This window comes from Strongylocentrotus purpuratus, unplaced genomic scaffold, assembly GCF_000002235.5.
Source record: "Strongylocentrotus purpuratus isolate Spur 01 unplaced genomic scaffold, Spur_5.0 spur5_scaffold_19, whole genome shotgun sequence".
Taxonomy (NCBI): Eukaryota; Metazoa; Echinodermata; class Echinoidea; order Camarodonta; family Strongylocentrotidae; genus Strongylocentrotus; species Strongylocentrotus purpuratus.
Genome location: NW_022145604.1, coordinates 11,525,309 through 11,551,983, shown reverse-complemented (window position 1 = coordinate 11,551,983; position 26,675 = coordinate 11,525,309). Strand labels below are relative to the sequence as shown.

General features: G+C 37.4%; 2 protein-coding genes across 2 annotated transcripts; one reads left to right on the top strand and one right to left on the bottom strand.

The window, feature by feature from the left end:
• The first annotated feature begins 7,849 nt into the window (after nt 1-7,849).
• On the top strand, nt 7,850-13,791 carry LOC105438546. The gene is made up of 4 exons (XM_011666508.2): nt 7,850-8,353; nt 10,387-10,903; nt 11,461-11,724; nt 13,138-13,791. Exons 1-4 carry the CDS (start codon nt 7,869-7,871, stop codon nt 13,789-13,791), a joined length of 1,920 nt encoding a protein of 639 aa, XP_011664810.2. The 5' UTR covers nt 7,850-7,868.
• A 5,956-nt stretch (nt 13,792-19,747) lies between these two features.
• LOC100892680 (beta-1,3-galactosyltransferase 5) lies at nt 19,748-22,013 on the bottom strand. Its single transcript, XM_003724819.3, has one exon. It carries the CDS (start codon nt 21,582-21,584, stop codon nt 20,409-20,411), a length of 1,176 nt encoding a protein of 391 aa, XP_003724867.2. The 5' UTR covers nt 21,585-22,013; the 3' UTR covers nt 19,748-20,408.
• Nucleotides 22,014-26,675: the final 4,662 nt, after the last annotated feature.

Sequence of the window (26,675 nt, the reverse complement as noted above, 5' to 3'; positions counted from 1 at the left end):
CTAGTTTATTAGAAGCGCCAAAACAAAAATTTATTGAGGTTGAAGTGCCAACCTGTATGTTTGGTGACTGTGTTGCGAGGGAGCGTAGCGACTGAGCCGATATCGGGTGGGGTCCAGCCGTCCAGGGGCGAAGCCCCCGGAAGTTAGTGGACTTTAGGGCCTTTTTAAGGCCCAGATGTGACCTTTTTTTACACCTTTTTATTCCATAAAATATCAATCATAATTTCATATTGAAGTGAAATAATTAGTACAATTCCTGGGTAAAATTTACACTGGAAGTAAATTTATATGTAGTTATTTTGGTGCAATAAAGTAAACACGGATAATGTTAAAATCAAGTGAAAATCAAACTAACAAAATGGCTTGCCTACATTTTGGGCTCAACTTCGACTGCGACTTTTTGATTTTGCTGAGTTTTTAAAATTTTAAAATATAGTTTTTTAATTTTTTCTTTCTTTAATTTTTAACTTTTAGTTTGAATTTTTTTTTAAATTAATTTTTGGGAACAGCTGCGCGCCACTCCGACTGACCGCAAGCGCCACAAGTCTGGTCTACAGGGACAAATTCTAATTTGACACTTTACCACAGTTCATGAAGCCTTGACCAGAGCCTAGCTCTGTCTAGTGCAGCTTAAGTACAGAGCCTATGCAGCATGCCGTTGGCCTAGTCTCACAGTGCAAACGCTGTTACGCAACAACGAGGGACAATCGGCTGAATGCATGATCTGCATTTTAATGAAAAACAGAAGGAAAACAACATCTCTGAAACATCAAAAGAAAATCAATTTAACTTTCAATATCTACCTCTATCAGTACTAGTGACTGTAACTAAAGATTTTTTCTTCAGCAAGTGCAACATGTTCTGTATGACATGTGTTTAATCTTGATTTAAAGGGCCACTCTAACCCAACTAACATAGCCTTTCAAAACATGAATACACCTCTACTTATCAATATTCCAGCCTCTAAATTGACCAAAAAATGAATGTCATAGTTGCCTTTTTAAAGACATTTGACAGGCGCCTGCAGTGACGTCAAATGCGTCATCACCAAAACTGGGCTTTTTTCTTCGCGTTCTGAGTCGTAATTTTTAAAGCTAGATTCCAGAATCACTGATGATTTCTAAGAAAAATCATTGTCATGTTCGGAATTTCCGTCAAAAATTATTCTACATGTCTTTTTTGTCATTTTTTAGCCCGTTTTGGTTAAAGTGGCCCTTTAACAAATACAAATTCACCTTTAAGAGAACTGTTGGTCCTTGCAAATTCTTCTGATTTGAGGAAGCAAGTTTTTTTACTTTTTAGCAGAACCCCGCAAAGATAATACACATGCAAAGTGTAGGTGTCCTCCACATGTTCAACAGTAAAGTTAGTCTGGTAAAGCCAGATCCGTCCTCTTCTGTTTTATTTGTCTCCAGTCACCAGACCATACCTCATAAACCGAAATGTAATTTCATTACCGGTACTTTGCTTTCATGTTTGAAATAGATTTCAGCCTTGTTTCATATGTTCATATATTTTATTATCAACAATTAGATTTAGGTAGATACATGTATATTTTGTTTCATTGCTGCTTAATATATTCAGGAAATGTTCATGTAATGCATTGTTTTATAGCTTTCCATACATCACTTTATTTTATTTCCTTTTTGTTGATTATCTTGTGTTTAGTATGCTGTAACTGAAACAAACTTGATCGCAAGATTTAAACGACAGATCAAGCTACATGTACACATGTAGGGTGATTTTAATGGTCTTTTCCATCTCTCATTGAAACGTGTGAACAGAACAATGCAGTATTATGTGATCGGTACATGATTTCTATAGGATATTTAATCAATTATTGAAAAGCGCTGAAAACAAAAAGTACTAGAGCACATGGGGTATTGAAATTGCCCCCACCCCAAGTTGATTTTTTCTTCTTTTTAAGTCTTTGTGATCGCTTGAACCATCTTTGTCTGGATTTCTTTCTGTGCTGTGTGTGGAAAAAAATCAGAAGGACCATTATTACATGTACACGTAATTAGCATTTCCTACAATACTGCCTTCTTAGATCTTTCAATGTGCAGAAGATTTTACTGAGAGAAATATAAATGTTATATGCACTTAAAACGAGTCGTTTTCATTAAAAAAATAGTGCCTTATATCAGATCCTTAAAAATGTGTAGAAGATTTTACGAAGAGAAATATGAGTGTTTAAAACAAGCAGTTTTCATTCACCCAATACTGCCTTATCAGATCATTATGAGTGCAGGAGATTTTACTAAGAGAAATATAAGTGTTATATGCACTGAAAACGAGCCGTTTTCATTCACCAAATACAGCCTTATCAGATCTTTAAATGTGCAGAAGATTTACGAAAAGAAATATAAGTGTTGTATATATGCACTCATTCACCAAATACAGCCTTATCAGATCTTTAAATGTGCAGAAGATTTACGAAAAGAAATATAAGTGTTGTATATATGCACTCATTCACCAAATACAGCCTTATCAGATCTTTAAATGTGCAGAAGATTTACGAAGAGAAATATAAGTGTTGTATATATGCACTCATTCACCAAATACAGCCTTATCAGATCTTTAAATGTGCAGAAGATTTACGAAAAGAAATATAAGTGTTGTATATATGCACTCATTCACCAAATACAGCCTTATCAGATCTTTAAATGTGCAGAAGATTTACGAAAAGAAATATAAGTGTTGTATATATGCACTCATTCACCAAATACAGCCTTATCAGATCTTTAAATGTGCAGAAGATTTACGAAGAGAAATATAAGTGTTGTATATATGCACTCATTCACCAAATACAGCCTTATCAGATCTTTAAATGTGCAGAAGATTTACGAAAAGAAATATAAGTGTTGTATATATGCACTCATTCACCAAATACAGCCTTATCAGATCTTTAAATGTGCAGAAGATTTACGAAAAGAAATATAAGTGTTGTATATATGCACTCATTCACCAAATACAGCCTTATCAGATCTTTAAATGTGCAGAAGATTTACGAAGAGAAATATAAGTGTTGTATATATGCACTCATTCACCAAATACAGCCTTATCAGATCTTTAAATGTGCAGAAGATTTACGAAAAGAATATAAGTGTTGTATATATGCACTCATTCACCAAATACAGCCTTATCAGATCTTTAAATGTGCAGAAGATTTACGAAGAGAAATATAAGTGTTGTATATATGCACTCATTCACCAAATACAGCCTTATCAGATCTTTAAATGTGCAGAAGATTTACGAAAAGAAATATAAGTGTTGTATATATGCACTCATTCACCAAATACTGCCTTATCAGGTCTTTAAAAATGTGCAGAAGATTTTACGAAGAGAAATATGAGTGTTTAAAACAAGCAGTTTTCATTCACCCAATACTGTCTTATCCAATCATTGTCTTTCAACTATCAGGTTAAAATATAATTGATTAGTCTTTCTAATCATGATTTTTTTCTTTTGGCAGGTACTGTATATGTTTTTTTTTTCTGACTGAGGGTTCATATTTCTGAAAATTAAATAGGGTTAATAATTAAAAAGCCTTCATATTCCCGGAGGCTTATAATTCTGAAAGTGACATAGAACCCTGTATTGTTTTCTCGAAATTACAAAAATTTACTATAATACTTTCAGAATTGCGAACCTTTGGATAAAGAGACCTCTGAAATAATGCAACAAATGTTCGGAATCCTCAACCCTATTTCATTTTCAAAATATGACCCCCTTGAATGGACAATTTGTGTTTAGGCATTACGAATCTTTGGCATTATAAATCTTTGGCATTATAAATCTTTTGAAAAACAGTTACCTCCCATTTTTGCCTGTTACTGCCAATGAATCTCTATTATTTATCTCAATGTCTCAGGATTAAGGAAATCATGTTAGCCGAGATTTGACATTTATTTGAGAGAAAGATGAAAGTTTTGTTTGATTTTACAAGAGCACAGAAGATTTTTTTAAATCTACAAAAGCTGATTAATTCAGTGGAAATATGCATGGTAAATACTATTGCCATATGACAAATTATTCATTGAATTTAGAAATGAAAATGATTTTATTTTCATTATGAGATTAGAAGCTGGTGATGTTATTTAAGATTTGAGATGATTTTGACTGGCCTTATAGAGTGATGTGACATCTCAATTATTGTGATTGAATACTATTAATTTGTCATAGTTTCATTATTGTTTGTTGTAAGGGCCAAGGCTATAGCAATGTGTTTGTAAGATATTATATTCGGATAGAAGCTGTTTATTTTCGCTTTTTCTAATGGCTCGATTATGGATATAGGCTGTTTGTGAAGATAATGTCCATTGAAGTATATAGATAGTCGCCTTCACTTTCAGAATATATACATCGAGGGGTGTTTCACAAAGATCCTAAGTCAAACTTAATTTTAAGTTGAACTTGGAGTGCCATTTGTAGCCTTAAAATAAAATATATTCAAAAGTGACGGAAAATTCAAGTATTTTAGACTTTTTTAAAAATAAATTCCACATCGATAACATGTGATCTCCTTGATAATAGAAAAATAGAATAACGTTTACGAAATATTTTCATAGATGCTAACGGCTTTCCATAATTGTTAAGTCCAACTTGGAGATAAGTTCAACTTAGAATCTTTGTGAAACACCCCCCTGTATGATAAACACATACATGTATGCTGCCAGTCTGTTTTGAGTACTAACCTTTTATTTCAGTTTAACTGCAGTTTTCCCCACAGTGTATTAGGGTTATAGGGTTAGGATTTGGGTCAAGTGTAGGGTTTAGGATAGAGCTATAGGTTATTGTGTGGTGGAGCTTTCTTTGTTTCCAATTTCGTAGAATGTATTAAGAACTACAAATATTATTAGGATGAATGTAAACAGCAATATTGTAAGCGGAAGTGTGGAAATACAAGTTTTTTTTAAGTTTTTTTAAATAGAATGTATTTTTGTCGTTAGTACTAACGTGAAACTATTTTAGAATACTTAATTAGCTTCATGATATTTTCAATCATTTTGTAATGGTTTTATGATGGATAAGCCTTGATGATATTTCATGAAAAGTAAGTCATTACAAAAAAAATCATTTAGTGTAGTTTTATCTTAAGTGGAAAACTAAAAATACCCGGAGAGGACCTGATTTATAAAGCCGTCGGTCCTCTGGTTGCTTACTAACGTACAAGCATTTATGCTTTCTTAGCAGTCAGGTAAAATAACCACCACTAAAACCACCACTAAACTAACAATCTACTTTTGTAATGAATTTGAAAAAGAAGATCACTTTTATAAGCCTTCCTCGGCCAGATATTAGCCTTAGTATACATTTTCTTTCAATCTGCGAACAATATGTCTTCCACATAATGTGTGCGTTGGCTCAATAACCTAACATAATACATGCAATACACAACTACTGTATGAGAACGTGTACGATGCGAGTTTGGATTGGAGCTTTATTGTGTACTTAAAGTGTAATAATCAAGGTAAAAATTGTTTGTCTACAATCATGGTGTGTAATCGTGTAATTTCTTGATTAAATTTGAAATATTAATTAATTAGTTAATTTTAAAAGATTTTGATCGATTATGTTTCTGGTATTCTCTCAAAATGTTCTTGATAGTAAATGTATGTATATGTATTTGTTTCATGTGTGTGTGTGTGTGTGCGTGCGTGTGTGTGTGGGTGTGTATGTTAGTGTATAGCGTGTGGATAACGACTATTATACAAGGTGATGTACCCGCCGGAGGGAGAGAGAGAGGGGGAGGGGTGTTTGTATTGTGAAGCGTGTGTATGTGCGGGGGCGTCATTTTTTTTTCTGCGGCACAGATTGGGTTTTTTTTTTTTTTAAAGAGGTCTTGATTTAACCCTAACCCTAACCCTAAACTTTTCCATAGGCTCAACACGCACCTAACCCCAATCTGTGCCGCAGAAAAATATAATGCGTGCGGCCGGGGGGGGGGGGTCGATATTTTTCTAATTTTTGCATGTGACTGAAATTCACACACGTTCACTATCTCAAAAAGTTGCCTAAGTGAGTCTAAAACAAAATATAAATAAATACATTTGTACATAAATAATCGTGGCACCACCAATAGAGAGTGGAACCAGGGGGGGGGGGGGGGGTGTTTCACAATGATTCTAGTCGAACTTAACAATTATAGAATGCCGTTAGCATCTTTGAAAATATATTGTGAACATTATTTTAAAAGCCATAACATGTTGATTTAAATCATTTATATTTTCTATTATCAAGTTGATTTCATGTTCTTGATGTGATATTTATGAAAAGTCTGAAATACTTGAATGTCTGCTTTTGAATATATTTAATTTTAAGGCTACAAATGGCTCTCCCTAATGTTTAAGTCCAACTTAGAGATAAGTTCAACTTAGGATCTTTGTGAAACACCCCCTCACCTGGATTTATCATACTACAACATTTTCTTTGGCATTGGGCCAGAAATAAACAAAGGGCACATTAATAAAGATTTAAAATATAGGCCTATATCTTTTGTCGCTGACAAATCTGTGGTGGACCTACATGGTACTAATGAAAGTGCACATTTATTGAAGAAAAAAAAACTTCTGCATCGTATCTTTCCTCTCTTGTCAAAAGTATTTGAAAACTTACTTTCTATTAAAAAAACAGTAAGGGCACAAACTTGATTTTAAGAGCAATTTGTAATTAAAAAAAAAAAAAAACCAATTAGGGATCAAAGGGTGATACTGAGTTGTCTGAATTATAGCAGTTTATTAGGACACGTTGAAGGGACACAATTAGTATAAAAGTGTGCACAGTTTTTGACTAAAATTGTTCCGTCTAGAGAAAGATGACCATTGTTAATGGTTAAACGGGATTAAATAGCTTATTTCGCCTCTCATGCCTCCCCCTCCCCCTTGCCACACCCCTCCGCCTCGGTTGTGGTGAATGTGACAGAGGGTGGGAGTTGATAGAAGTGATTCGAAAAGTCGTTTTGATTCTAATGAGTTCGACCTTTTTAAGAGTTAGCTTCCAAACATAGAATATGAAATATGAAATCCGGCTTTACGATGAGAAAGACCGCTGCTCAGAGTAATGATGGGCGCTTATTAGAAGTGAAATTAGTGACAAATCTGCTGATAACCAATTACAAGTAAGGATTTCACTGATTATAGAAGTATGATGGGGGTTGGAACACTTAACAAGCATAAGACCTCTCTTTTGCTTTCGGAAAATTTTCAATAGCGCTAACCACCATGAATAGTCGTCCTTTATAACATTGTTCAACATATTTAGAAGATTTATGAAATATCGCTTGTAAACTTTTTCAGTTTGCTGTTTTAAATCAATTCTCCCTGTCCGGGCGCACAACGTATGGGTATAAAAGTTGACATTAAAAAAGGAGCATGTACATTTTGGGCTCTAATTAGGGGGACTCTTCCTATGGCTTTATGGCTTTATGATATAACCACTTTCCCAGCTAATTGGGTGCCGCGGTTCCACAAGTTCTTTGCGCGTATCACAAAAATGGGGGCGCGCCCATTTAAAGTTCATATAGCGCTAGCGCAACGTAAGCGCTGTAAGCCATGTTCCCTGTATTTAGCGCTCGAGCACTGCTGCTAGCGCATGCCCCTAATTTTGGGAGTAAATTACACAGGGCAGAAGAAGACATGTCATAACATGGAATTAGAGAAACGAAAGATTCTAAGATTATTTTTTTGTATCAATTCCCATGAAATTATGCCATGTAATTATCTTCAAAGATAAAGCAAGAGAGGGAAGCAGAAAGGAATCAACCACGATCTTCAATAGACAAGGCCTTTCGACATGTCAAGTTCTGTTGGATGTTCTGACACATTTTTCCTCTAGACGTATTCAATGTAATTAGCAACGCCTAAAAAATGTCAGCTTCATCTTTGGTTGGACCCGCGACGGACAACGCTAGCGTGGTCGACCAAGGACTCGATGTCGACAATACAAGAGCCGATGTTATGAAACCTGTCACATCAATAAGGTTGAACGACATCGACTTGGATTCCGACCTCGTGCTAAGCAGCGATAGCGATGGTCTTAATGGGTCCGAACTGAACGTCGCAACGACCACGGAAGATGAAGAACTTCGTCACATCCATCCCGAGATCATAGAGCTCAGTGTGTTAAGGTCTAGTAGGAGTCATACTGATAGGATTCACACAGGTAGCCGGACCGATCATCATCGTCATCATCATCATCATCATCACCAACATCAACAACATCCACCAAACCTTCAGGAGAATCATGACAGAATCGCGAAGGAAGGATCTTCTGCTGCAATTTCTGTCGAATCGGAAATCGATCTCGAGAACGAGGTGACCAATCAACAATCATCTGATCTCCCAAGTGAACGGTAAGATGAAAAACATGCAATTCACAGATCTCAAGTTCAAATTCGGGGCGTTGGGGGAGACTCGATTCCAGTTTGGTTATCCAGACAGTCAGTTGATTTCGAGCAGCATCATGAAGAACTTTACATACGATTTTTCGTAAATGTTTTAAGACTAATTATGTTAACAATTATGACGAAGGCTACCACTTAGGATGGTTGGTGGCGTTGCTATCCCCAGGCGCCTTGCCCGACCCCCCCCCCCCCCGCAAAAAAGAAAGAGAGAGATAGAGAGAGAAGGGAAAGAGGAGAGAAAGGGAAAGAAAGAAGTGGAAAAAGAAAAGAGAGAGAGATCGGGGCCGAACGGGCCTTGCCTCCCAGCTGTAACCTCCCCCCCCCCCCCCCCCCCCCACTTCAAAAAATAACAGAGAAGGAAGGGAAGGAAAAGAAAAAAGGAAAAGAGGAGTTAAAGGGAAGGAAAAAAGAGGGAAAGAAGAGAAAATTTTGCAATTTCCCCCCCCCCCCCCAACGCCCGCTACCGGTGATTTACAATTGTTGCTGAAATGCCATAATTTTCCGGGATGTTTCCTCAATGTTTAGTAAATAATACTTTTTTATGCGTTTGTTGGAAACTGGCAAATTCATAAAGAAAGAAAAAAAGAATAGTGACCTGCCTTTGTCACAAAAAATAAGGTTTCAACATTTGCTCGTCTGACCGTGATTAAATGCCTAAAACCCCTGAGCTTCCGGGGGCTCTGCAATTTCGATTCCACCTAGGGCCTTCAGTCAGGCACCGGGATGCTCATCTGACGGTAATTTAATGCTTAAAACCCCTTAGCGTCTGGGGCAGGCGCGTACGCAGGGGGGGGGGGTTTGGGGGGTTAAACCCCCCCCCTTTGGAAATTTTTTGTGTGTAAACCCCCCTAAAAAAAACCTAAAACCCCCCCCTTTTGGATTTTTTTTTTTTTTTTTTTTTTTATTAAAAAAAAAAAAAAAAAAAATTATTCCCATGGCCGACCTAAAAAGGTGACCTTACCCCCCCCCCCCAACGGAGCAAAATGTCAAATTTCCAAATTTCGAGACCAAAAAAAAAAAAAAAAGTGTCCTCTTACCCCCCCCCCCCCCCCCCCCCCCCCCCCCCCCCCCCCCCCCCCCCCCCCCCCCCCGCTTATTCAGCGGTCGGCTGAGTCGTTGCGATTTTTTTGGGACCAAAAAAAAAAAAAATGTGTCCTCTTACCCCCCCCCCCCCCCCCCCCCCCCCCCCCCCCCCCCCCCCCCCGCTTATTCAGCGGCTGGCTGAGTCGTTGCGAAATTTTCGGACCGATTTATAAATGTTAAAACCCCCCCCCCCTTGAAAAAATCCTGCGTACGCGCCAGGTCTGGGGTCTCCACCCCCGTTGGATTCCACGCCAAATAGTGACCTGCCAGTGTCACAAATAAGGTATCAAAACATGCTCATCTGACCGTAATTTACTGCCCAAAACCAGATATCAGGTGAAAAGGGATATTTTTGAAAAAGTGAAGGGGATCTTATTTAGATAATGGGGGGGGGGGGGGTTGCACTTATCACATGGAAAAGGTGGCCCTTATTACAAGGGGAAGAGGCAGTTCTTAAAAAGGAAAAGGAGTACTTCCACGCCCCCCCCCCCCCTGGAGCGCCGCCTTTGGTCATTGCACTAGAATTCAGAAATGTAGTTGAAGCAACTGAATATAATAATGAAGGAGTTACCCCTTATCTGAGATCCCCCCCCCCCCGTCCCCGATCCCCGAAAAAATAATGTGGCCTAGAGGTTGTGGTAATGCTTCTATAATTGCATCTTCTTCTTCTTCTTCTTCTTCGTCTTCTTCTTCTTCTTCTTCTTCTTCGTCTTTACCTTTTTTCTTTTTTTCTTTCTTCCTTATTCTTAATTTCTTCTTCGTTTCTTTTTCTTTCATTGCTTTTCTTATTATTATTCTTTGAAAAAATAAAGTTCCTTTTGTTCACTCAGTTCAATGCATGCCATCATTTTCATATAATTATATTTTATCGTTATATATTTTATCGTATTTTTTCTCAGAATGTTTCGCCCAAGTGATCTCTTCATGCGCTCGCATACGGCGGCTTCAACAACCATCGAAACCACGGCTGACACCGAGGATGATGTGCGCATGTCTTCGAACAAACGAACCGTCAAGACAAAAAAGAAGAAAGTCCGACGGTCGTCTGCGAGTGAAACAGACACCGTGGACACCACGCAGCACATAGCAGCCAATCAGCGTGCACATACTGGGCGACGCGCTACAAGACGCGCACTGGATGCGCGTTACAGATCTATCGACGGGGCGGAGTCGCACATCATCTTTGCACCATTTCCCTTCGCTATCATCTCGGATAACAATCGGATCGGGAAGGACAACGAACAGTTGCGAAGAGCGATTGCATTGAACAATGTGATTGTGAGTGATGAATGTGATGAAGACGAAGGGGGTGTTGATGACGATAACTGGAATGAGAAGGAAATCGACGAGGATGATGACCAGGGAGATGATGAATCAGTAGCATCAACATGTACATCGATACCAGCTACTCAGCAGGTTGGTAGGAACCTTTGTCACTCAAAGCTCCTGTAACGATAATGCTCCGCGTCAATTCCCTACACTGACCGATTTTAAATTTTCATCCCTGGACCAAACACGATACTTATAACCCGTAACGCTAAACCTAACCTAAGACTCAATCTCAACCCTAAAATCAACCCCTAAACCTTTAACCTTTCGATATTGTCGTGGAGAGAGTGGTAATCGAACGTCAGGGAGTGGGTAATGATGCATAAGAAACTCCCTCCCTCCCCTCCCCACCTGTCTCCTTCTCTTCCTCTTTCTCGATCCATCAAATATCAGTATCTTGATTCCTTGTTCTTCGGGTTATTGCTCCTATTTGACTCGTAACTTTTGTTTGTATCATTTTATACATGTTCCTCTTCATCTACATCCTTTCAAACATTCACCCTTCTTTTTCATCATCTTCATCTTCTGTTGCCATAACGACCGGTCGGCCTATCGTAAAAACCATCGAGTTTCTCAGGGGTTCGCTTCAAACTGTCCCATGTTTCTGTATGGATTCTTCCATATTTCTCTTTATCTTCATCTAGATCTCTTCAAACATCCACCCTTTATCCATCTCATCAACTTCATCCTCGTCCGTCAGCATCGTAACCTGCCGCATTTGCTTCCAGCCAGAGGAAGGGGACTCGATACTTTACCGTCTGGTTAGTCCCTGTCTTTGTGAAGGAACCATCAAGTACCTTCATCAGTTCTGTTTGAATCGTTGGATAGCCGAGAGCGGAACTCCCAGCTGTGAGCTGTGTGGGTATCAATTCCATCTTCGTACTTCGTCAATGAGAAACGTATTACACGTAAGTAAAAACGTTGGGGTTGTATACACACACGTGATAAGTGTCCGGACAGATGATTTTAAGCAGTAATTTGAAGAAGTATATACAAGCAATGTTTCATAAATCTATTAAGAACACTACAAATGACAATTTTGAACAAAATTATATCTATAATGGTTGGCTAATTCTATTTAATACATATTTTTGTTAAATCCAAGGGTATAACTTAAAAGTGATAGCCTTATTTTGATTAAGCCTCCGGACACCCCCCCCCCCCTAAAAAAAAAATCATGAATCTTGCTATAATGTATTGCTCCGCGGGTAGTCCTACACTTGACGAATAGCAAATTTCAATCCCAGACCTAACACTTACCCAACTCTATCCCTAACCCTATGACAAAAAAAAAATCCAGAGCAATTTTCGCCGGAGCAAATGTCGGATCACAAAACAGGTGACCATATTCAGTGGCGTAGTAACAGGAGGAGGGGGAGGGGAGGGGGGGGGCATTGATGGCCAAAAAAAAGGTGAGAGTGAGGGGGAAGATATAGGAAAAGGAACCCAGTACTAATCTAAATTCCACTCAAGTTCAAGCTTCCTAGGACGAGGAAACACTAGGTCAGCTCAAAATCGCAATGATGAAAGAGCAATTGCCTACAATTTAAAGCCGATTCTGCTCTTTTCCTGTCCTGGAGAAAAATTCCGATTGTTGGTATTCTTATCAATATTAGAAATCTAAATCAGGAAAATTATGTTTGCTTAGAATATTATATAATTGTCATTTCTTCGCCAATCTGATTGCAGGAGGATCATAAGTGCGGTAGGCTTCAGTCTAGATGTATATAAAATGCATAAGAAACATCTATAGAAAAGATCCTGATATGATATTTGCATACCTTTGTTTTCTCTTTTTAATATTATTCATAACGATTTGGGAAAGGTATAATAAGTGATTGACATTAATAGCTGTACATGCATCTTATTCTAATTAAGATTTCGATCATGGTATACCCATCTTCCTGTGCGGAAATATGTTCCCTTTATAATTATATAATAATAATAATAATAGTGGGTTCTTGTATAGCGCTCATGTCAGTCAGATTTGACCCTCCTGGCGCTCCCGATTATTACCCTGGCTTTAGCACGGCATTTCAAGGAATAAATTCCTACCAGGTACCCAGTTACTTCACCTGGGAGGAGTGTGGCAAATGTAGATCAATGTCTTGCCAAAGGACATTAGTGCGGCGGTGGGACTCGAACCGCGGACCTTGTGATCGACAGTCCGGCGACGTATCCACTCGACCACAGCACCTCTATCTTTCTCCTCTCTTCAAATAATTCAAAGTTTGTGCATATTATAATTTATACATTATGCAATATCATTATTTTCATTACTAAACATAATTGTAATTTATTGTTCTCTCATTGTTTTTTAGTGGCGTTTGATCGAGTTATCACAGTGGGAACGCGTTCATCTATCCCTTGGTTTCTTTTCACTTCTCTTCGTGGTTGTATCTCTCAGCTATATGGTGTGGGTGACCATCAGTTCGGACCCCCAGGCCGTCCACACTCGCCAGTCTGTGACGGCTGAGATCCTCTTCCCCATCTACGCTTGTCTCGATGCCCTAACCCTATGCGTGTGTAGCTACGAGATGAGTAGCACTGTTAAACGACTGTGGCGCCGGTGGCGTGCCACCAATAGTTGCCTCATCGTATTGGACAAACCGGTTAAAAGGAGGAGGAGAGATAACGTCGTTTCCGTTGTGCTTCCCGCGCAAGGTTCAAACCAACCAAGCAGCTCGATAGATGCCACCGCTACTGAAGAAAGCCTTGCTGAATGCACCACAGAACATGCGGAAGATAACACGGACGATGTCCATGATGGTGCAGACAGTTCTTCTACCAAGTTGCTCATCTCTAGTCACGTGAGAAGTGGCCCCCGTCAGACTGCTCCTGATGAATGTTCAGTGACATTATCGATTGCAAATCATGATCCTTTGACCTCCTGTTCAAACTTGGCAATCGCTGAGGACGATTTCATGTGCGATAAGATGTATGTAGAACATTTAAATACAGAGACAATGGTCTAAATCTAAAAAGGACACCTGACAGTGAAAACACCCGCTGAAATGATCAATACAAATCGGGACAAGTATCCCTCCTCCGGATAACTACCCCCATAAAAACGGACCTGCATCCCCAAGACAACTACCATCAATTCTCGTGCCGTACTCGATCCAGGCCGGGCCCGGGGCGGTTTGTCCGAGGCAGCTAGAGTCTCCTGGGGGATGATTGAAATAGGGGTCGTTTATCCATGAGGGCATTGGCTTATCTACTGAAGGGCAGGGGCACGTACCCTAGGCGGCAGCACTTGAAGGGGTGCAAAAACACAAAATTGAGAAAAAGAAATGGGAGAAATGGAAGGGGGGATATTATATTAAATGATTGTAAACGCCACCATTACCTATAAAATGCTTTAGAAAAGAGTTTCGGGGGTTGAATTTAATGCAATGTTTTCAAGACCGGTAGCTTTGCACCTTCGCATAATTATTATGCGATATTATGCAATAGGTTGCTTCAGAATCTCGTAATTTCGCTCCTCAAGAGAAATTATTTTATATCAAAGAAAAAATATGCTCCTCGTCAATATATGCTCCCTACTTCATTGACCCCTTTTTGTATATTACGTCCTAAAAATAGGTTAAAGCATACTTTTAACAATTTCAACGAATCGCTCTCGATTGCCTTACCAACTTCCGGGACAAGATTTCTACTGGGTTTTTGTTAATTTTACGCCTCTTTTCAAGAAGAAATGAATATGAATTAATTCACGTATCAATGCTAACAATTAAAATATTTACCGCTCAATTCCAGTGTTAACTTGGACATATTCGTGTGTAAAATGCATATAAATTTACGTTGTTTTTTAGGATTAAAAAAGTTCAATAATATAATATATCGCGGATTACTTTAATTCCTCGCTTTAGGTAGAAATGTTGGGGCGTGCATTTATGTTTGCCCCGGGCGCCATAATTCCTTGGTACGCAACTGGTCATGACGAAGGCAGGTGAAATTTTTCGAATTTCCGTCGATGATATAATTGGTTCTAGAACACCTACCCCTGGACATCTACCCCCCCCCCCTCCCGGATAAATACCCCTAGGACAACTACCCCCAGAAAACTACCCCCTACAACAACCTTCCTCTAGGACAACTACCTCCCGGACGCGTTATTTTTTTATGCGGCACAGATTGGGGCTTTTTTTAAAAAGGGGTCTTGATTTACAGACTAATACTGGTCGTGTGCGTACTAGACAGTATAGTAGTAGAGGTCTGTTTTTAATAGTGTTAAATTTAATCCACTACCGCATGGAATATCATTACATCAACAATTAAAATCAAATTGGAAATCTGAAGAGGAGGCAGCACGTCAATAAGGAGAACATCACAATAATTAGTCAATAAAACTTAACTAATTTAAACAAAGAGGAATGTCATCTAAACACAGTTCGCGATGGATATACAAACTTCTTCGCAGCGCTAATGCGCTAGCTATAAACATGACTAGTCTCACGTACGTGCAGACACTATTCAGAAGGGAAAGAACGTACTTCCCATAGGTTTAACACGCGCCATGCCCCAATCTGTGCCGCATAAAAAAATAACGCCTCCCGGACTATCCTAGGAGGTATTTTTCCGGGGGTAGTTGCCCTAGTGGGTAGTTGTCTGGGGGTAGTTGACCAGGGGGTAGTTGTCCTGGGGGATAGTCGTCCTAGAGGGTGGTTGCCCTAGGTGGTAGTTGTCCTATATAGGGGGTAGTTTTCCTAGGGGGAAGTTGACAGGGGGTGGATGTCCGGGGGGTATAGGTGTTCGGAAACGGATAAAATTATATGCATATGTTTACTAAATTGTGTACCTTATGTATTTGACGCTATATAAATGATTATCATTGTTCATCCATGTTAACTTTTGGAAGCTTTTAAAACAGGCGATTCTCGTTATGTAATTAAATTAAATTTACATGTAGTTAATTTTCATTACATTACGAAAATGGTCTATTAGAATCAGTCATTAATTCTCATTTAACAGTCAAAATAATTGTACCACCTGTGCCCTCGTGACGAGTGACCAAATTGTGTTACAAAATATAAATGAAAGATCCTAGTATTATGTATTTTGTTTTTTGTATTTTGTGTCCATTCTTTGTTTCATTACCAAATTGCATTTAACCACTGGACTCTACACTACACTATGCAGTGTTTAGTTTATAGTGATGCCAGGAATTTTAAAAAGGAATTTGGCAACACATTGAGAGGTTTAAAATCATTGGTTTTCGATCGAAATTGTCATTTAATTAATTTTTTTTTTAAATTGTTGCCAATTTCCTTTTTAAAATTCTATCTTTCCTCTGAATTTTCGACAAAATGTCTACCTCTGATTATCTTATTAAGAGTCATTGCATTTTACTTGAGCAGTATAGCATTACAAGAACAAATATATATATATATATATATATATATATATATATATAATTATAATTTCTATCATTGATGCCAACTTGAAAAAAAACATGTGATCAAATTAGTGCTACAAAATCACTGTCCTGAAAAGGTTGAAAATATGTTGTTGTATTCCAGTGCTGGTGACATGTATTATTGACTTGCTTTGTTTGATTCACTCTTTAAAAATATGATGCAACATCGCACAATCTAAATAACTGGGCGTTTTTTCAACTTAACCCTAGGACCACCGGTATAGGGACCGAATTTTCATGAAGACGAGATTTTTACTTGTCGAGTTTAACACTATTTGCACAAAAATTTGCCCCATAATACTGGCTCAGAGGAAGCCTTCTAAATTTAGTAAATGTGCCACATTAAATGGATTCAGACACAACTGCACATTTGTTAAAACTATGCCGCCGTAAAACTGACAACATGATCAATAGAGGCATTTAGATTAATCAATTAAGCTCTGATAAGATACATTTGTTATTTATTAAGAATAAAACATGATTGTCAAATAATCAATGAAAACATTATGTTGTTAATAATCCAACTTTTTGGGCAGCACTTTACAATTGAAGACATATTATTTTGTTTTCTTCATATTTTTCCCTCCACAGGGATTTTATTGATTTTCATTTGAAACAAATTAACAAATATAAATTCAAGGTAATTTACATTTATAACATGAATAAAATTGGCTTCTCAAGATACAAGTATTGTTGAACTGTTGAGTTAACGGAAAACTAACAACTCATTAATTCATTTCTGATACTCCTGGAAAGAACAAACAAAAATACAGAAACAATATCATTCCATGCAAACAAATTCCTAAATTGAAACCATTTTCTTGTGCATTTATTATTTCTACAATTCGAATTTGCAATATACTTTTTATTGTTGAAGTAATTTATAATCGAAACTCTAATATTATCAAAGTCGGGCAATTGTTTCTTTATTTTATAGTATACACCATCTGTCGTACCGCAATCAGTATACAGTTCAATGCATTATTATTTGAACCTCTTAAACCAAATAATTTATCTTGTAATGAAAATGTTAATTTATTTCCGGTTCCAGTATAAATCCAGTGCTCTAACCTATCCCAAATATGTTTAACATGCGTACAATCACATAGCAGATGTATAACTGTTTCAATCTGTTCATTACAAAATGTACATTCTTTTCTTGGGACTAAATTCATTTTTAACAGTAGATCGTTCGTATATAACATACGTTGCCAAACTTTAAACTGAAACCATCGTAAGCCCACATCAATGGTACAATGAAATCCAATAGAACAATATATTTCCCAAATCTTATCATTCAGGTCGAAAATGCATTTCCATTTAAGAAAACTTTTACAAAATCATTTTCTTCTCTTTAGAAAAATTGCATAGATATGTGAGAAAAAAATTTTAAAAAGTTCAAAGTTCAATTTATTTCTCCACAAATGCAAAACATAGGGAGCTACATAGAATAAAATACATACATACAATAAAAGAACATGTACATTATATATAAAAACGACTCCAGTTGGAGCAATGTATGTTTTGAAAAGAAGCAAATCAGCAAATGTGGAAGGGGTAGTCAAAAATCAAAAATGATTTGTCGAGGACTATCCCCAATATCTAAAAAAAAATATACAATTAAAACTTAAAAGTAAATATAAGGTAAAATTATGAGGTGGTACCAATAACGAGAAAGAAGAGGGAGAAAAATATCAAAGACAGGGGGGGGGTGCATCCTTTAATACATCCTTTTATACGTTTCATAAAAAATGCTTTTATGTCTGGGAAAAGAGGTTGTGGCACCTTGTTAAATATAGTACAATTGTTAAACCCTTGTCTAATTGCATCGCATAATCCACGATAAAAAAGAACATTTATTTGAATATTATACTTTTCTTGGAAATGTTCCAGAGAGAAAAAAAATCACCATTTGTCTCTAAAATATCATTGACAAAACGAACTCCCTTTTGACACAATTTGTTATAATATATTGAGCTATTGCCTATTTTAATGTAATCATTATTCCATAAGGGTTGGCAAGAAATGTTATCATAATGCATGGACAAGAGCGTACTATAACATTTCTTTCCGAAAAAGGTTCTTTGTTTTACCTGCCAGTTCCTAAAAATAATTGTTTCCCATATATAATTTTAAATTTTGCAGTTCAGGCAAGAAAGATTGCAAAAGACAGAGGATATTGCTATCTATTGAGCCGATTACCAACCTCTTAATCCTGGTAATTGTTAATGATTGACAATTTGTGTATATATCTATCATTTTAACGCCTCCGTCCGAATAACTTTGTGACATTTGATTTCTACTTATTTTATCAGGTTTCTCCCCCCCCCCCCTATATAAATCTATGAAAGTGAGCATTTATATCTTTCAAAAGATTTTCACCAGGATTAGGGAGGGACAAAAAAGGTAGTTTAATTTGGATACCAACAATGATGACATATTATAATGAATTATACAATGAAAGACATATTATAATTATGATATGACATTGAAACTTAAAACATAAAATGTACAAAGTAGGCCTATGTTGTAAAAAGCTATAACATAATAAAGTTATAAAAACGATGTCAAACTTGGTTGAGTATTAGACCCGACAACGCTCGACTAATCTCTGGAAGTCAGCTTTTGTTGTTAGGGTGTTCCACAAAATTAAAAAGAAATATAAAATGGCTCAGGAGGGTTTTCTCTCTCTGGAAGACCTAACAAATAAATTAGCCTTTGCTATCCATAATATATTTAAAGTATAGTGCCTAAATGGAGAATTAATGTTTTTTTGTATACGTCACAATCGACTGACCAAATTGCCAATTTGGGATTTGCATAGATTTAGTGATCTTAGACGTTCATAACTCTCTTATTATTGGTCCCATTTATTGCAATTTCTCACAACTCAATGATGGAAATTGCCCTTTAATGATGGATTACCCTTTGATAAGGCCTTGGTATTTTCTCTATAGTAATTATTTTAGAAGGAGAGTAGCAGCAGATTACAATTTCCCCTTTTCTTTTGAAATGCGAAATATTACTGTTACATAATTATTATTGAATAATACGGGGTAATATGATATGAAAATGCTCTAAATTTCAATACAACAACATTATTATGAACCGACAAAGTCATAATTCTTCCGAGTGATCTCTTATTTTGCCGAGGCCGCATGCCAAGATTGAAATAAAATTGCTCGAGGGCCGAATCTTTATGTGAATTTTGGTATATTGAACGACGCTTTGCATTCAATATTCCTTTTTATGAATTAAAGGTATTTGCAATGTCATGACTAATTTGTTTATCTTTCTTCTCTCGAGCTGACTAGACTCTTAAATATATGTCTTTTATCTTTGTGAAATCTTACATAAATATGAAGATTTAATTGTCGTAATTCCGCGAGAAAACTTGGTGAACATTATGATAAGTTGACTATACGTAACACATTTAATGGAGTTGTCATTGATTCTAAAACCCTGATGAATACGGGCCAAATTACAGGAGTTTATGAAGGACACTTCTCTTATACTGACATGGATATCAAAGATATATTTTTTAAGTAGCTTGGTGAAAAGACGCATCCAGAACGTAAAATGCATTATTGTTGAAATTTAAAAAGTCATCACAGAGACATAGAACCACATCGTTAGGATATGGAGCTGATAAAATGCATATACCATTTCGATGAGGCTTCATGTAAGCTAAACTTTCGATCAGATATGTCCAAAAAATGTTTTAGTGGACAAACATCACTAACTGTTATGCATTTTTGTGTTCCGGACTCGTCTTTTCGTGCCTTCACATGAAACTGACAAGGGGGTGTTTTACAAAGATCCTAAGTCGAACTTAACTCTAAGTTGGACTTGAAAATTATGGAGAGCCATTACTTTTGTAGCCTTTAAAAAATATATTTAAAAACGAAAATTCAAGTATTTTAGAGTTGTTTATTAATTCCACATCAAGAACATGAAATGTCCTTGTTAATAGAACATACGAAAGATTTGAATCAACATTTTTATGCCTTTTAAAATAACTAGTGCAAAATATTTTCATAGATGCTATCGGCTTTCTATAACTGTTGAGTCCAACTTGGAGATAAGTTCAACTTCGGATCTTTGTGAAACTCTCCCTGGTTATAAGGATTTTGATCATATGTTAAACTGATGATGCAAGTTTATCGTCTCCTCCTAGATATGCCCTATGTTCCACATCCATTTCATTTCGGCGGCGCTTAAGTTTGATATGAAAGTATACATATTCACTGTATGCTCTCGGCGTTCGTTTGTCTTGTATCTTAACCTGAACAACAGAAATTGCTCAATTCCTCGAATTTGAACTCCAGCCTTCTGCATGCACATCCCGAGGAAAGCATCTTCCCACTTAAAAATGGGCGTGGTCAAAGCGGTTTTGTAGACCTTCTCTATCAAGTCCGTAGACAAGAGATAGGCTGGTCCGTCCATGTAGGGTGGGAAGGTGGGAGAAGGATAGTACTCTTCGGACAAGTAGAATTTACTTTCTTTTTTCCGCACTGAATTTGTCCCCACCAAGGCCTTCCCGGCGGTGTAGTTGGTCAAAGGTGCCTTTTCGAGCACGCCGTCGCGAAAGCGGCGTTGGTTCATCATGGTGTCATCATCGATCTTCATGGCGTATTGAGCATGCCTGCAGTAATTGGTCACCCATTTCAAGCCCATCACTGTCTTGCGCGTCAGGTTCTGGTAGCTATCAACAAAGTCCTCCTGGACAATGTCTCCATAGCGAGTGGCCTCTGAATCAATTTCACGTTGCAGAGTGGCGTTTGATGTGGCCCCAAGCAGGAACACTGTTAGCATCGCTCCCTTTCGCCCCGAAGAGATCCACTGGCTCGAGTTACCGTAAGTTGCTCGAATCGCCTGCCGTCTACTAAAATGATAAGGTGCTGTTGGAGAAAAGAAAAGCACAATGACGTCCAGCTTCCTTCCATCCTTTTTAAAGCAAGTATTTGATGGGTTATGGATATAGTTGTAGTCATGTGCATCTGTCGGTTCGTTCAAATAACCAGGTTTTTCTTCATCAATTTTTCTGTTTGCATGTAATTGGGCAGTAGTGGGACGTGTGTAACGTTCCTGTCTGATAACCACTCCATCTGCTGTCTCAGGAGTCACGTAATAACTTACATTTTGCATTAATGCTGCAAAAATGGGGATGGGGTGGGTTTGACTGTTGCTCGGGACTCCGGGTATGAAGCTCTTGGTCTGAATGCGCTCCTTCATACGGACAACGTGTCCAAGCTGTGACAGAGAATAAACAAAAAGAACCCCATTCATTAGTCCCAGGGAGTAGAACTTGAACTGTGTACGCGACGTCAGCCACCGGTCAATCATCATGGAAAATGTCTCCACAGCTCAAGATCCAAATCAAATTTGATTCCCAAAATAGTATCAAAATGTGTTTATATTAAGTGTAAGCTTCGACGTTACTTCTGGTACCCGATGGGCCTTTAGGTCGAATTCCAGAACTCGAGTCCAAAAAGCACGGATCCCGGTGCATGCATGCTATATCGCATCCACTCGCCCGAATTGATGCATTGGCGCTGATTTAGTCCTCACTGAAAGGGCCGAACACAAACTTAAGACTCTGCTTAAATTAGTCACTTCTGCGCATATAAGTTAAGAGAATAACCTCATGCAGCTACGTACATTCGTTGAATCAGGGATCATGCCGAAGAAAGAAGAAGGATATTTCTCGCAATATTTCTGTGCTCAACTTGAAGAGAAAGAAGAAGAAAGAGAATCACAGCTTCACGACCTCCAGTAAAAAAAGCTCATGCAGATAACCACAATGTGAAGAAAGGTCTGAAGACTACATAAACAGTGTGTCTTCTTTGCTACCGTATTTTATTTGAAGAACATATTTGTTACGTCTTCTCTATTGTGTTCGTATTTGCAGTGCTCTCAGTCAGACTTGCAACTTCAATACAATGGGTGGTCAATACAACGGGTGACAGTATTGTGTCATAAAAACAAACGAAATAGCCATCCATCAAGAATATGAAAACTAAAAAGTTTGGATACGTATTGTTATATAATATATTTCCTTTTTAAAATGTTTATATACAGTATAGTCATATTTATTTCACTTGAAACTTAAGTCTTGTGTCGTCATGTTGTAGCTGTTTAAGTGGCACATAAAGTGTCGAAACGCGGATTCATTTCCTTAGTCTTCTTACTTTTTCATTCATATTAACACAGCCAGAATGTAAGTTAAGATAATGACTACATGTATACCGTAACGATTAACAGGCAAACATTGATCTTTATGTCTACATGCAAGAATATATTATAATTAATGCTCATGAATATAAATTCTCTTCTCATTCAAAAAGAGATGAAATATTAAAAAGGGAAATTCTGGCAGCTAGACCTGAGTGAATAATGATCACCATTTCTTCATGATAACATAGTAATGCAGAGATTGTAATAATTTAGGAAAAATAGGAATATAATGTATTCATTCAATTCTTTAAGTATAATACATTTAAGGGCATAAGAAAATATATAATGTTTGCATAAGTATGACGCAATAAAATGATAAAAAAGAGAGATTCATCCTTTGATTCCAACAGTTTTTATTAGTTCATGAGTTTTTGACGTAAATGACATCTTTACCAAGTGGTTCGACCAACAACAAAAAAATATTAGTACTTATAACGTGAATGTATACATGCATAATTTCATGAACTTCTTTAGTCCAGGCTAAAACATGGATCATGTATTCTAAGTCATTTTATTGCATTGTGTTCCATCACTTGTTTCAAAATGAAACTAATCTCTCTCATATGGGATATGTTATTTTCCACCTGCATGCATGGTATTACCAATACACTACCCTCTGTGTGTGATATTAAATGACCAGGAAATAGACTTTAAAGGATATCTTAGTGAAACATGCACATGAGCTGCCCTCAGTTCTCCTTTTCCTTTGTACAAGACCGGACTGTTTAACATCATCATCAAAATTGAATCCCTTAACACTTTTAAGTTCCAAACGCTAAAATAATATCAAATGTCATTCTAGTCGTTGCTCTAGTTGCTCTCACCCGTACCTGTCTGTTTACATAATTTTTATGGGATAGCATACATGTCTGTCGACACGAACCGAAGAAGAAGATCTGAGTTTTTTTCTTAGGAACTGTGTACTTCGCTGCCGTGAGTGGACACTTGAACAAATCCCTGCTCTTCGCACGGGGCATGTAACAATACGATGGATGCCTACGTCACATACAGTACAAATGAGGAAATTCAATCTGAAACGAATGGAGCATATAGTTTCTATAAGAAAAATATATCAATGTTACCCATCTTAGATCGTTACAAAGTTCAAGTTCATTGATTTCCACTTCGATTAAAAAAGGGATATATGATATAACACAGGCGCGTACGCAGGGGGTAATAATAATGTGCTCTTACCCCCCCCCCCCCCCCCCCCTCCCCCCTCTTATTCAGTGGCTGGCTAAGTCGTTGCCAAAAAAAAAAAAAAATATGTCCTCTTACCCCCCCCCCCCCCCCCGCTTATTCAGCGGCTGGCTGAGTGGTTGCGAACTTTTTTGGACCCCCCCCCCCCGGCTTATTCAGCGGCTGGCTGAGTCGTTGCGAAATTTTTCAAAATCGATGAACGATGTAGTTCAGAGAGAAAATAAGTAGAGGAAGATCAGAAAGTGTTTTGGGGTTGACCAATGAATGGATGAACTTGACAGCTAGAAGACCGACGAGTTGCCACAGTCGACTTACAAATAGTGCATGTGCTATCATGACCATTCACTAGACCGAAGAAGAAAAAAAATCAGTCTATTTCTTTCGCTAAAACTACGTCTGGCTTCACCGAAACAGATCGTTCTACTTCAAGAAGAGCGTCAAAAGACAAATTAATTTTTGATTAACAAGAAAATAAGAAAAAATGAACAGGGAAGGAAAAGAAACTCTAAGCGGACTCCAAAGGAAAAAAATGTGTCAGTCCATAAATTCGACCCATATATACAGCGAATAAAGATCGACAACGTTTAAAGTTCTCGGTCCAATAAACAACTAAACTGAAGAACACGTAGACGAGATAGGAAACTGTATGAAGGAAAAGTAAAAAGCGCTTTGGACGACCAATAATATTATAGACCAAATTGGGTACTCGTCGACCTACATGTATATTATATAAATATATATATATATATAAATATATATATATATATATATATATATATATATATATATATATATTATTATCATGTCACAGGTACAGTAGATCCTTGTGCTATCATACTCTAAAAATGCGTTATTCCAGGATTTCGACCGAAAGCGAATAAGTCTAGAATTCTTGATCCAATAAACAACTAAAGCTAAGAACGCGTAGACGAGATAGGAAACTGTATGAACGAAAAGTAGAAAGCGCTTTGGACGACCAATGTAGAAAAAATTGGGGACTATATATATATATATATATATATATAATATATATATATACATTTATATACAATTATATATAATAATCGTGTCACATGTACAGTAAATCCCTGCGCTAACATACTTTAAACATTCGTCATTCCAGGCTTTCGACCCATAGCGAGTAAAGATGAACTAAGTCTAGAAGTACCATAAGGGCCTATAAACAACTTAAAGAACAAGTAGAAGAGCGAGGAAAGTGTATATGGGAAAAGTAGAAAGTCAAACAATGGATTAAATAGGGGACTCGCCGACCTCGCCTCGCCGACCTCGCCGACCTCGCCTACTGCGTTACGGAAATGTAAGCTTTAAAAAGAAGATTGTGAAAGATTTCCATTGTGTTGTGATGAGTCACTGAAATAGACGCGAACACAAATTCCTTGTGCTATCATACTCCAAACAATAATAAGTATTATGTATTTGTTTTGAAAGAGTGTTCGATCCATAACGAATATAAATACGATGGACAAGCCTATACCATGTGAGTCGAAAAAAAGTTTACACTCAGAAAATTGTCATTTATTTTAAAAGTCAGCTATGAATGTAAAGAGTATTCGACCCATAGCGAATATAAATAAGATCGACAAGCCTATACCGTGTAAGTCACAACAAGTTTACACTCAGAAAATTGTCATTTATTTCAAAAGTCAGCTATGAACAGTAACTCATTATACATCTTATGAAAGAGTGTTTGATCCCAAAAAAATTGGTATCATTTGTATGTGGTATGTGTTCACGCTTGGATGAACAGGAGGCATTGTTTAAGAGAGTGCAAAAATCGACTTGCGCAAAAGTATCAAAGTGAGAGAAAGATCTTGTGTCCATGGGTGTCGATACTTACGTAATACCTATTCATCAGGGGGGGATGAATGAATAGATCATCCCCCCTGAGGTTACAGATCGACACCCATGCTTGTGTCATTATCAAATGAAATGCATTGCATTTGCTTTTTGTATAAACAAACACACATCCACACGCGCACAAATGTTCTTTGATATTTGATGTTTGATATGGGTGGTATGAATCCTTTTGTTAGGGATGTTATTTGGATCTGCAAAGACCGAATTAATATCCAAATCTCAATTGTTTGATTCAAACATCACATGTATTCCTTTGGCGCAAGTCGATTGTTGCACTCACTTAAACGATGTCTCCTGTTCATCCAAGCGTAAACACATACAAAATACAAATAAATGATATCGATTGCTTTGGGATAAAACACTTTTTCATAAGATGTATAAAAAATTACTGTTCATAGCCCCAAGGAGACCTCAAATCGCTACAAGCAACATCATAATCAGATTCTCTGACCCCGAAAACCCCCTTACTATATAAACTTTTATCATACTAGCCCATTTCCTTTCGAAACTACACATGACCTGTAACTATCAGATGGCGGCTATTTTGGATTTGACCAATATGACCAGTATGACCAGTACCAGTAGTAAGCATAATTTGTTTTCGTATTTGCCTCCGAAAATGTGAAAATCGCGCCAACCAATATTGCGCTCGGGGGGGGGGGGGGGGTACTGAGCATTTTTTTTCTTCTTTTTTGCCCCCGGAAATTTGAGAATCGCGCAGACCGTTAGTTTCGCTTAGTGGGGGATGATAATGTGAGCACCAACTAAATAAATATATTATACAACGTTGTTTTTTTTTTTTTTAGAGGGGGGGGGGGGGGGGGGGGTGTGGATCCGCGCCTGGGATCAACTAATACGAAGAAGATGTTATTGTTTAAAAGGGGCTTGTCGTTCCGTTTTTTATCCTAACGCTGATCGAATTCAGGCTCATTTAAATTAATTAAAATAGTTTGATTATTCAGTGAGATTAAGCTTGATTTGTGATTTTTACGCAATTTTGTGGAAGATACGATCATGGGAATTATAAGCTGTCATCACAGATCGTTGTCAATTTTTCCTGTTACCCGGTTGGTATATAGTCTAAAATTAATGACAGCCTTGATCACCCCCTAAAATACCAGACAT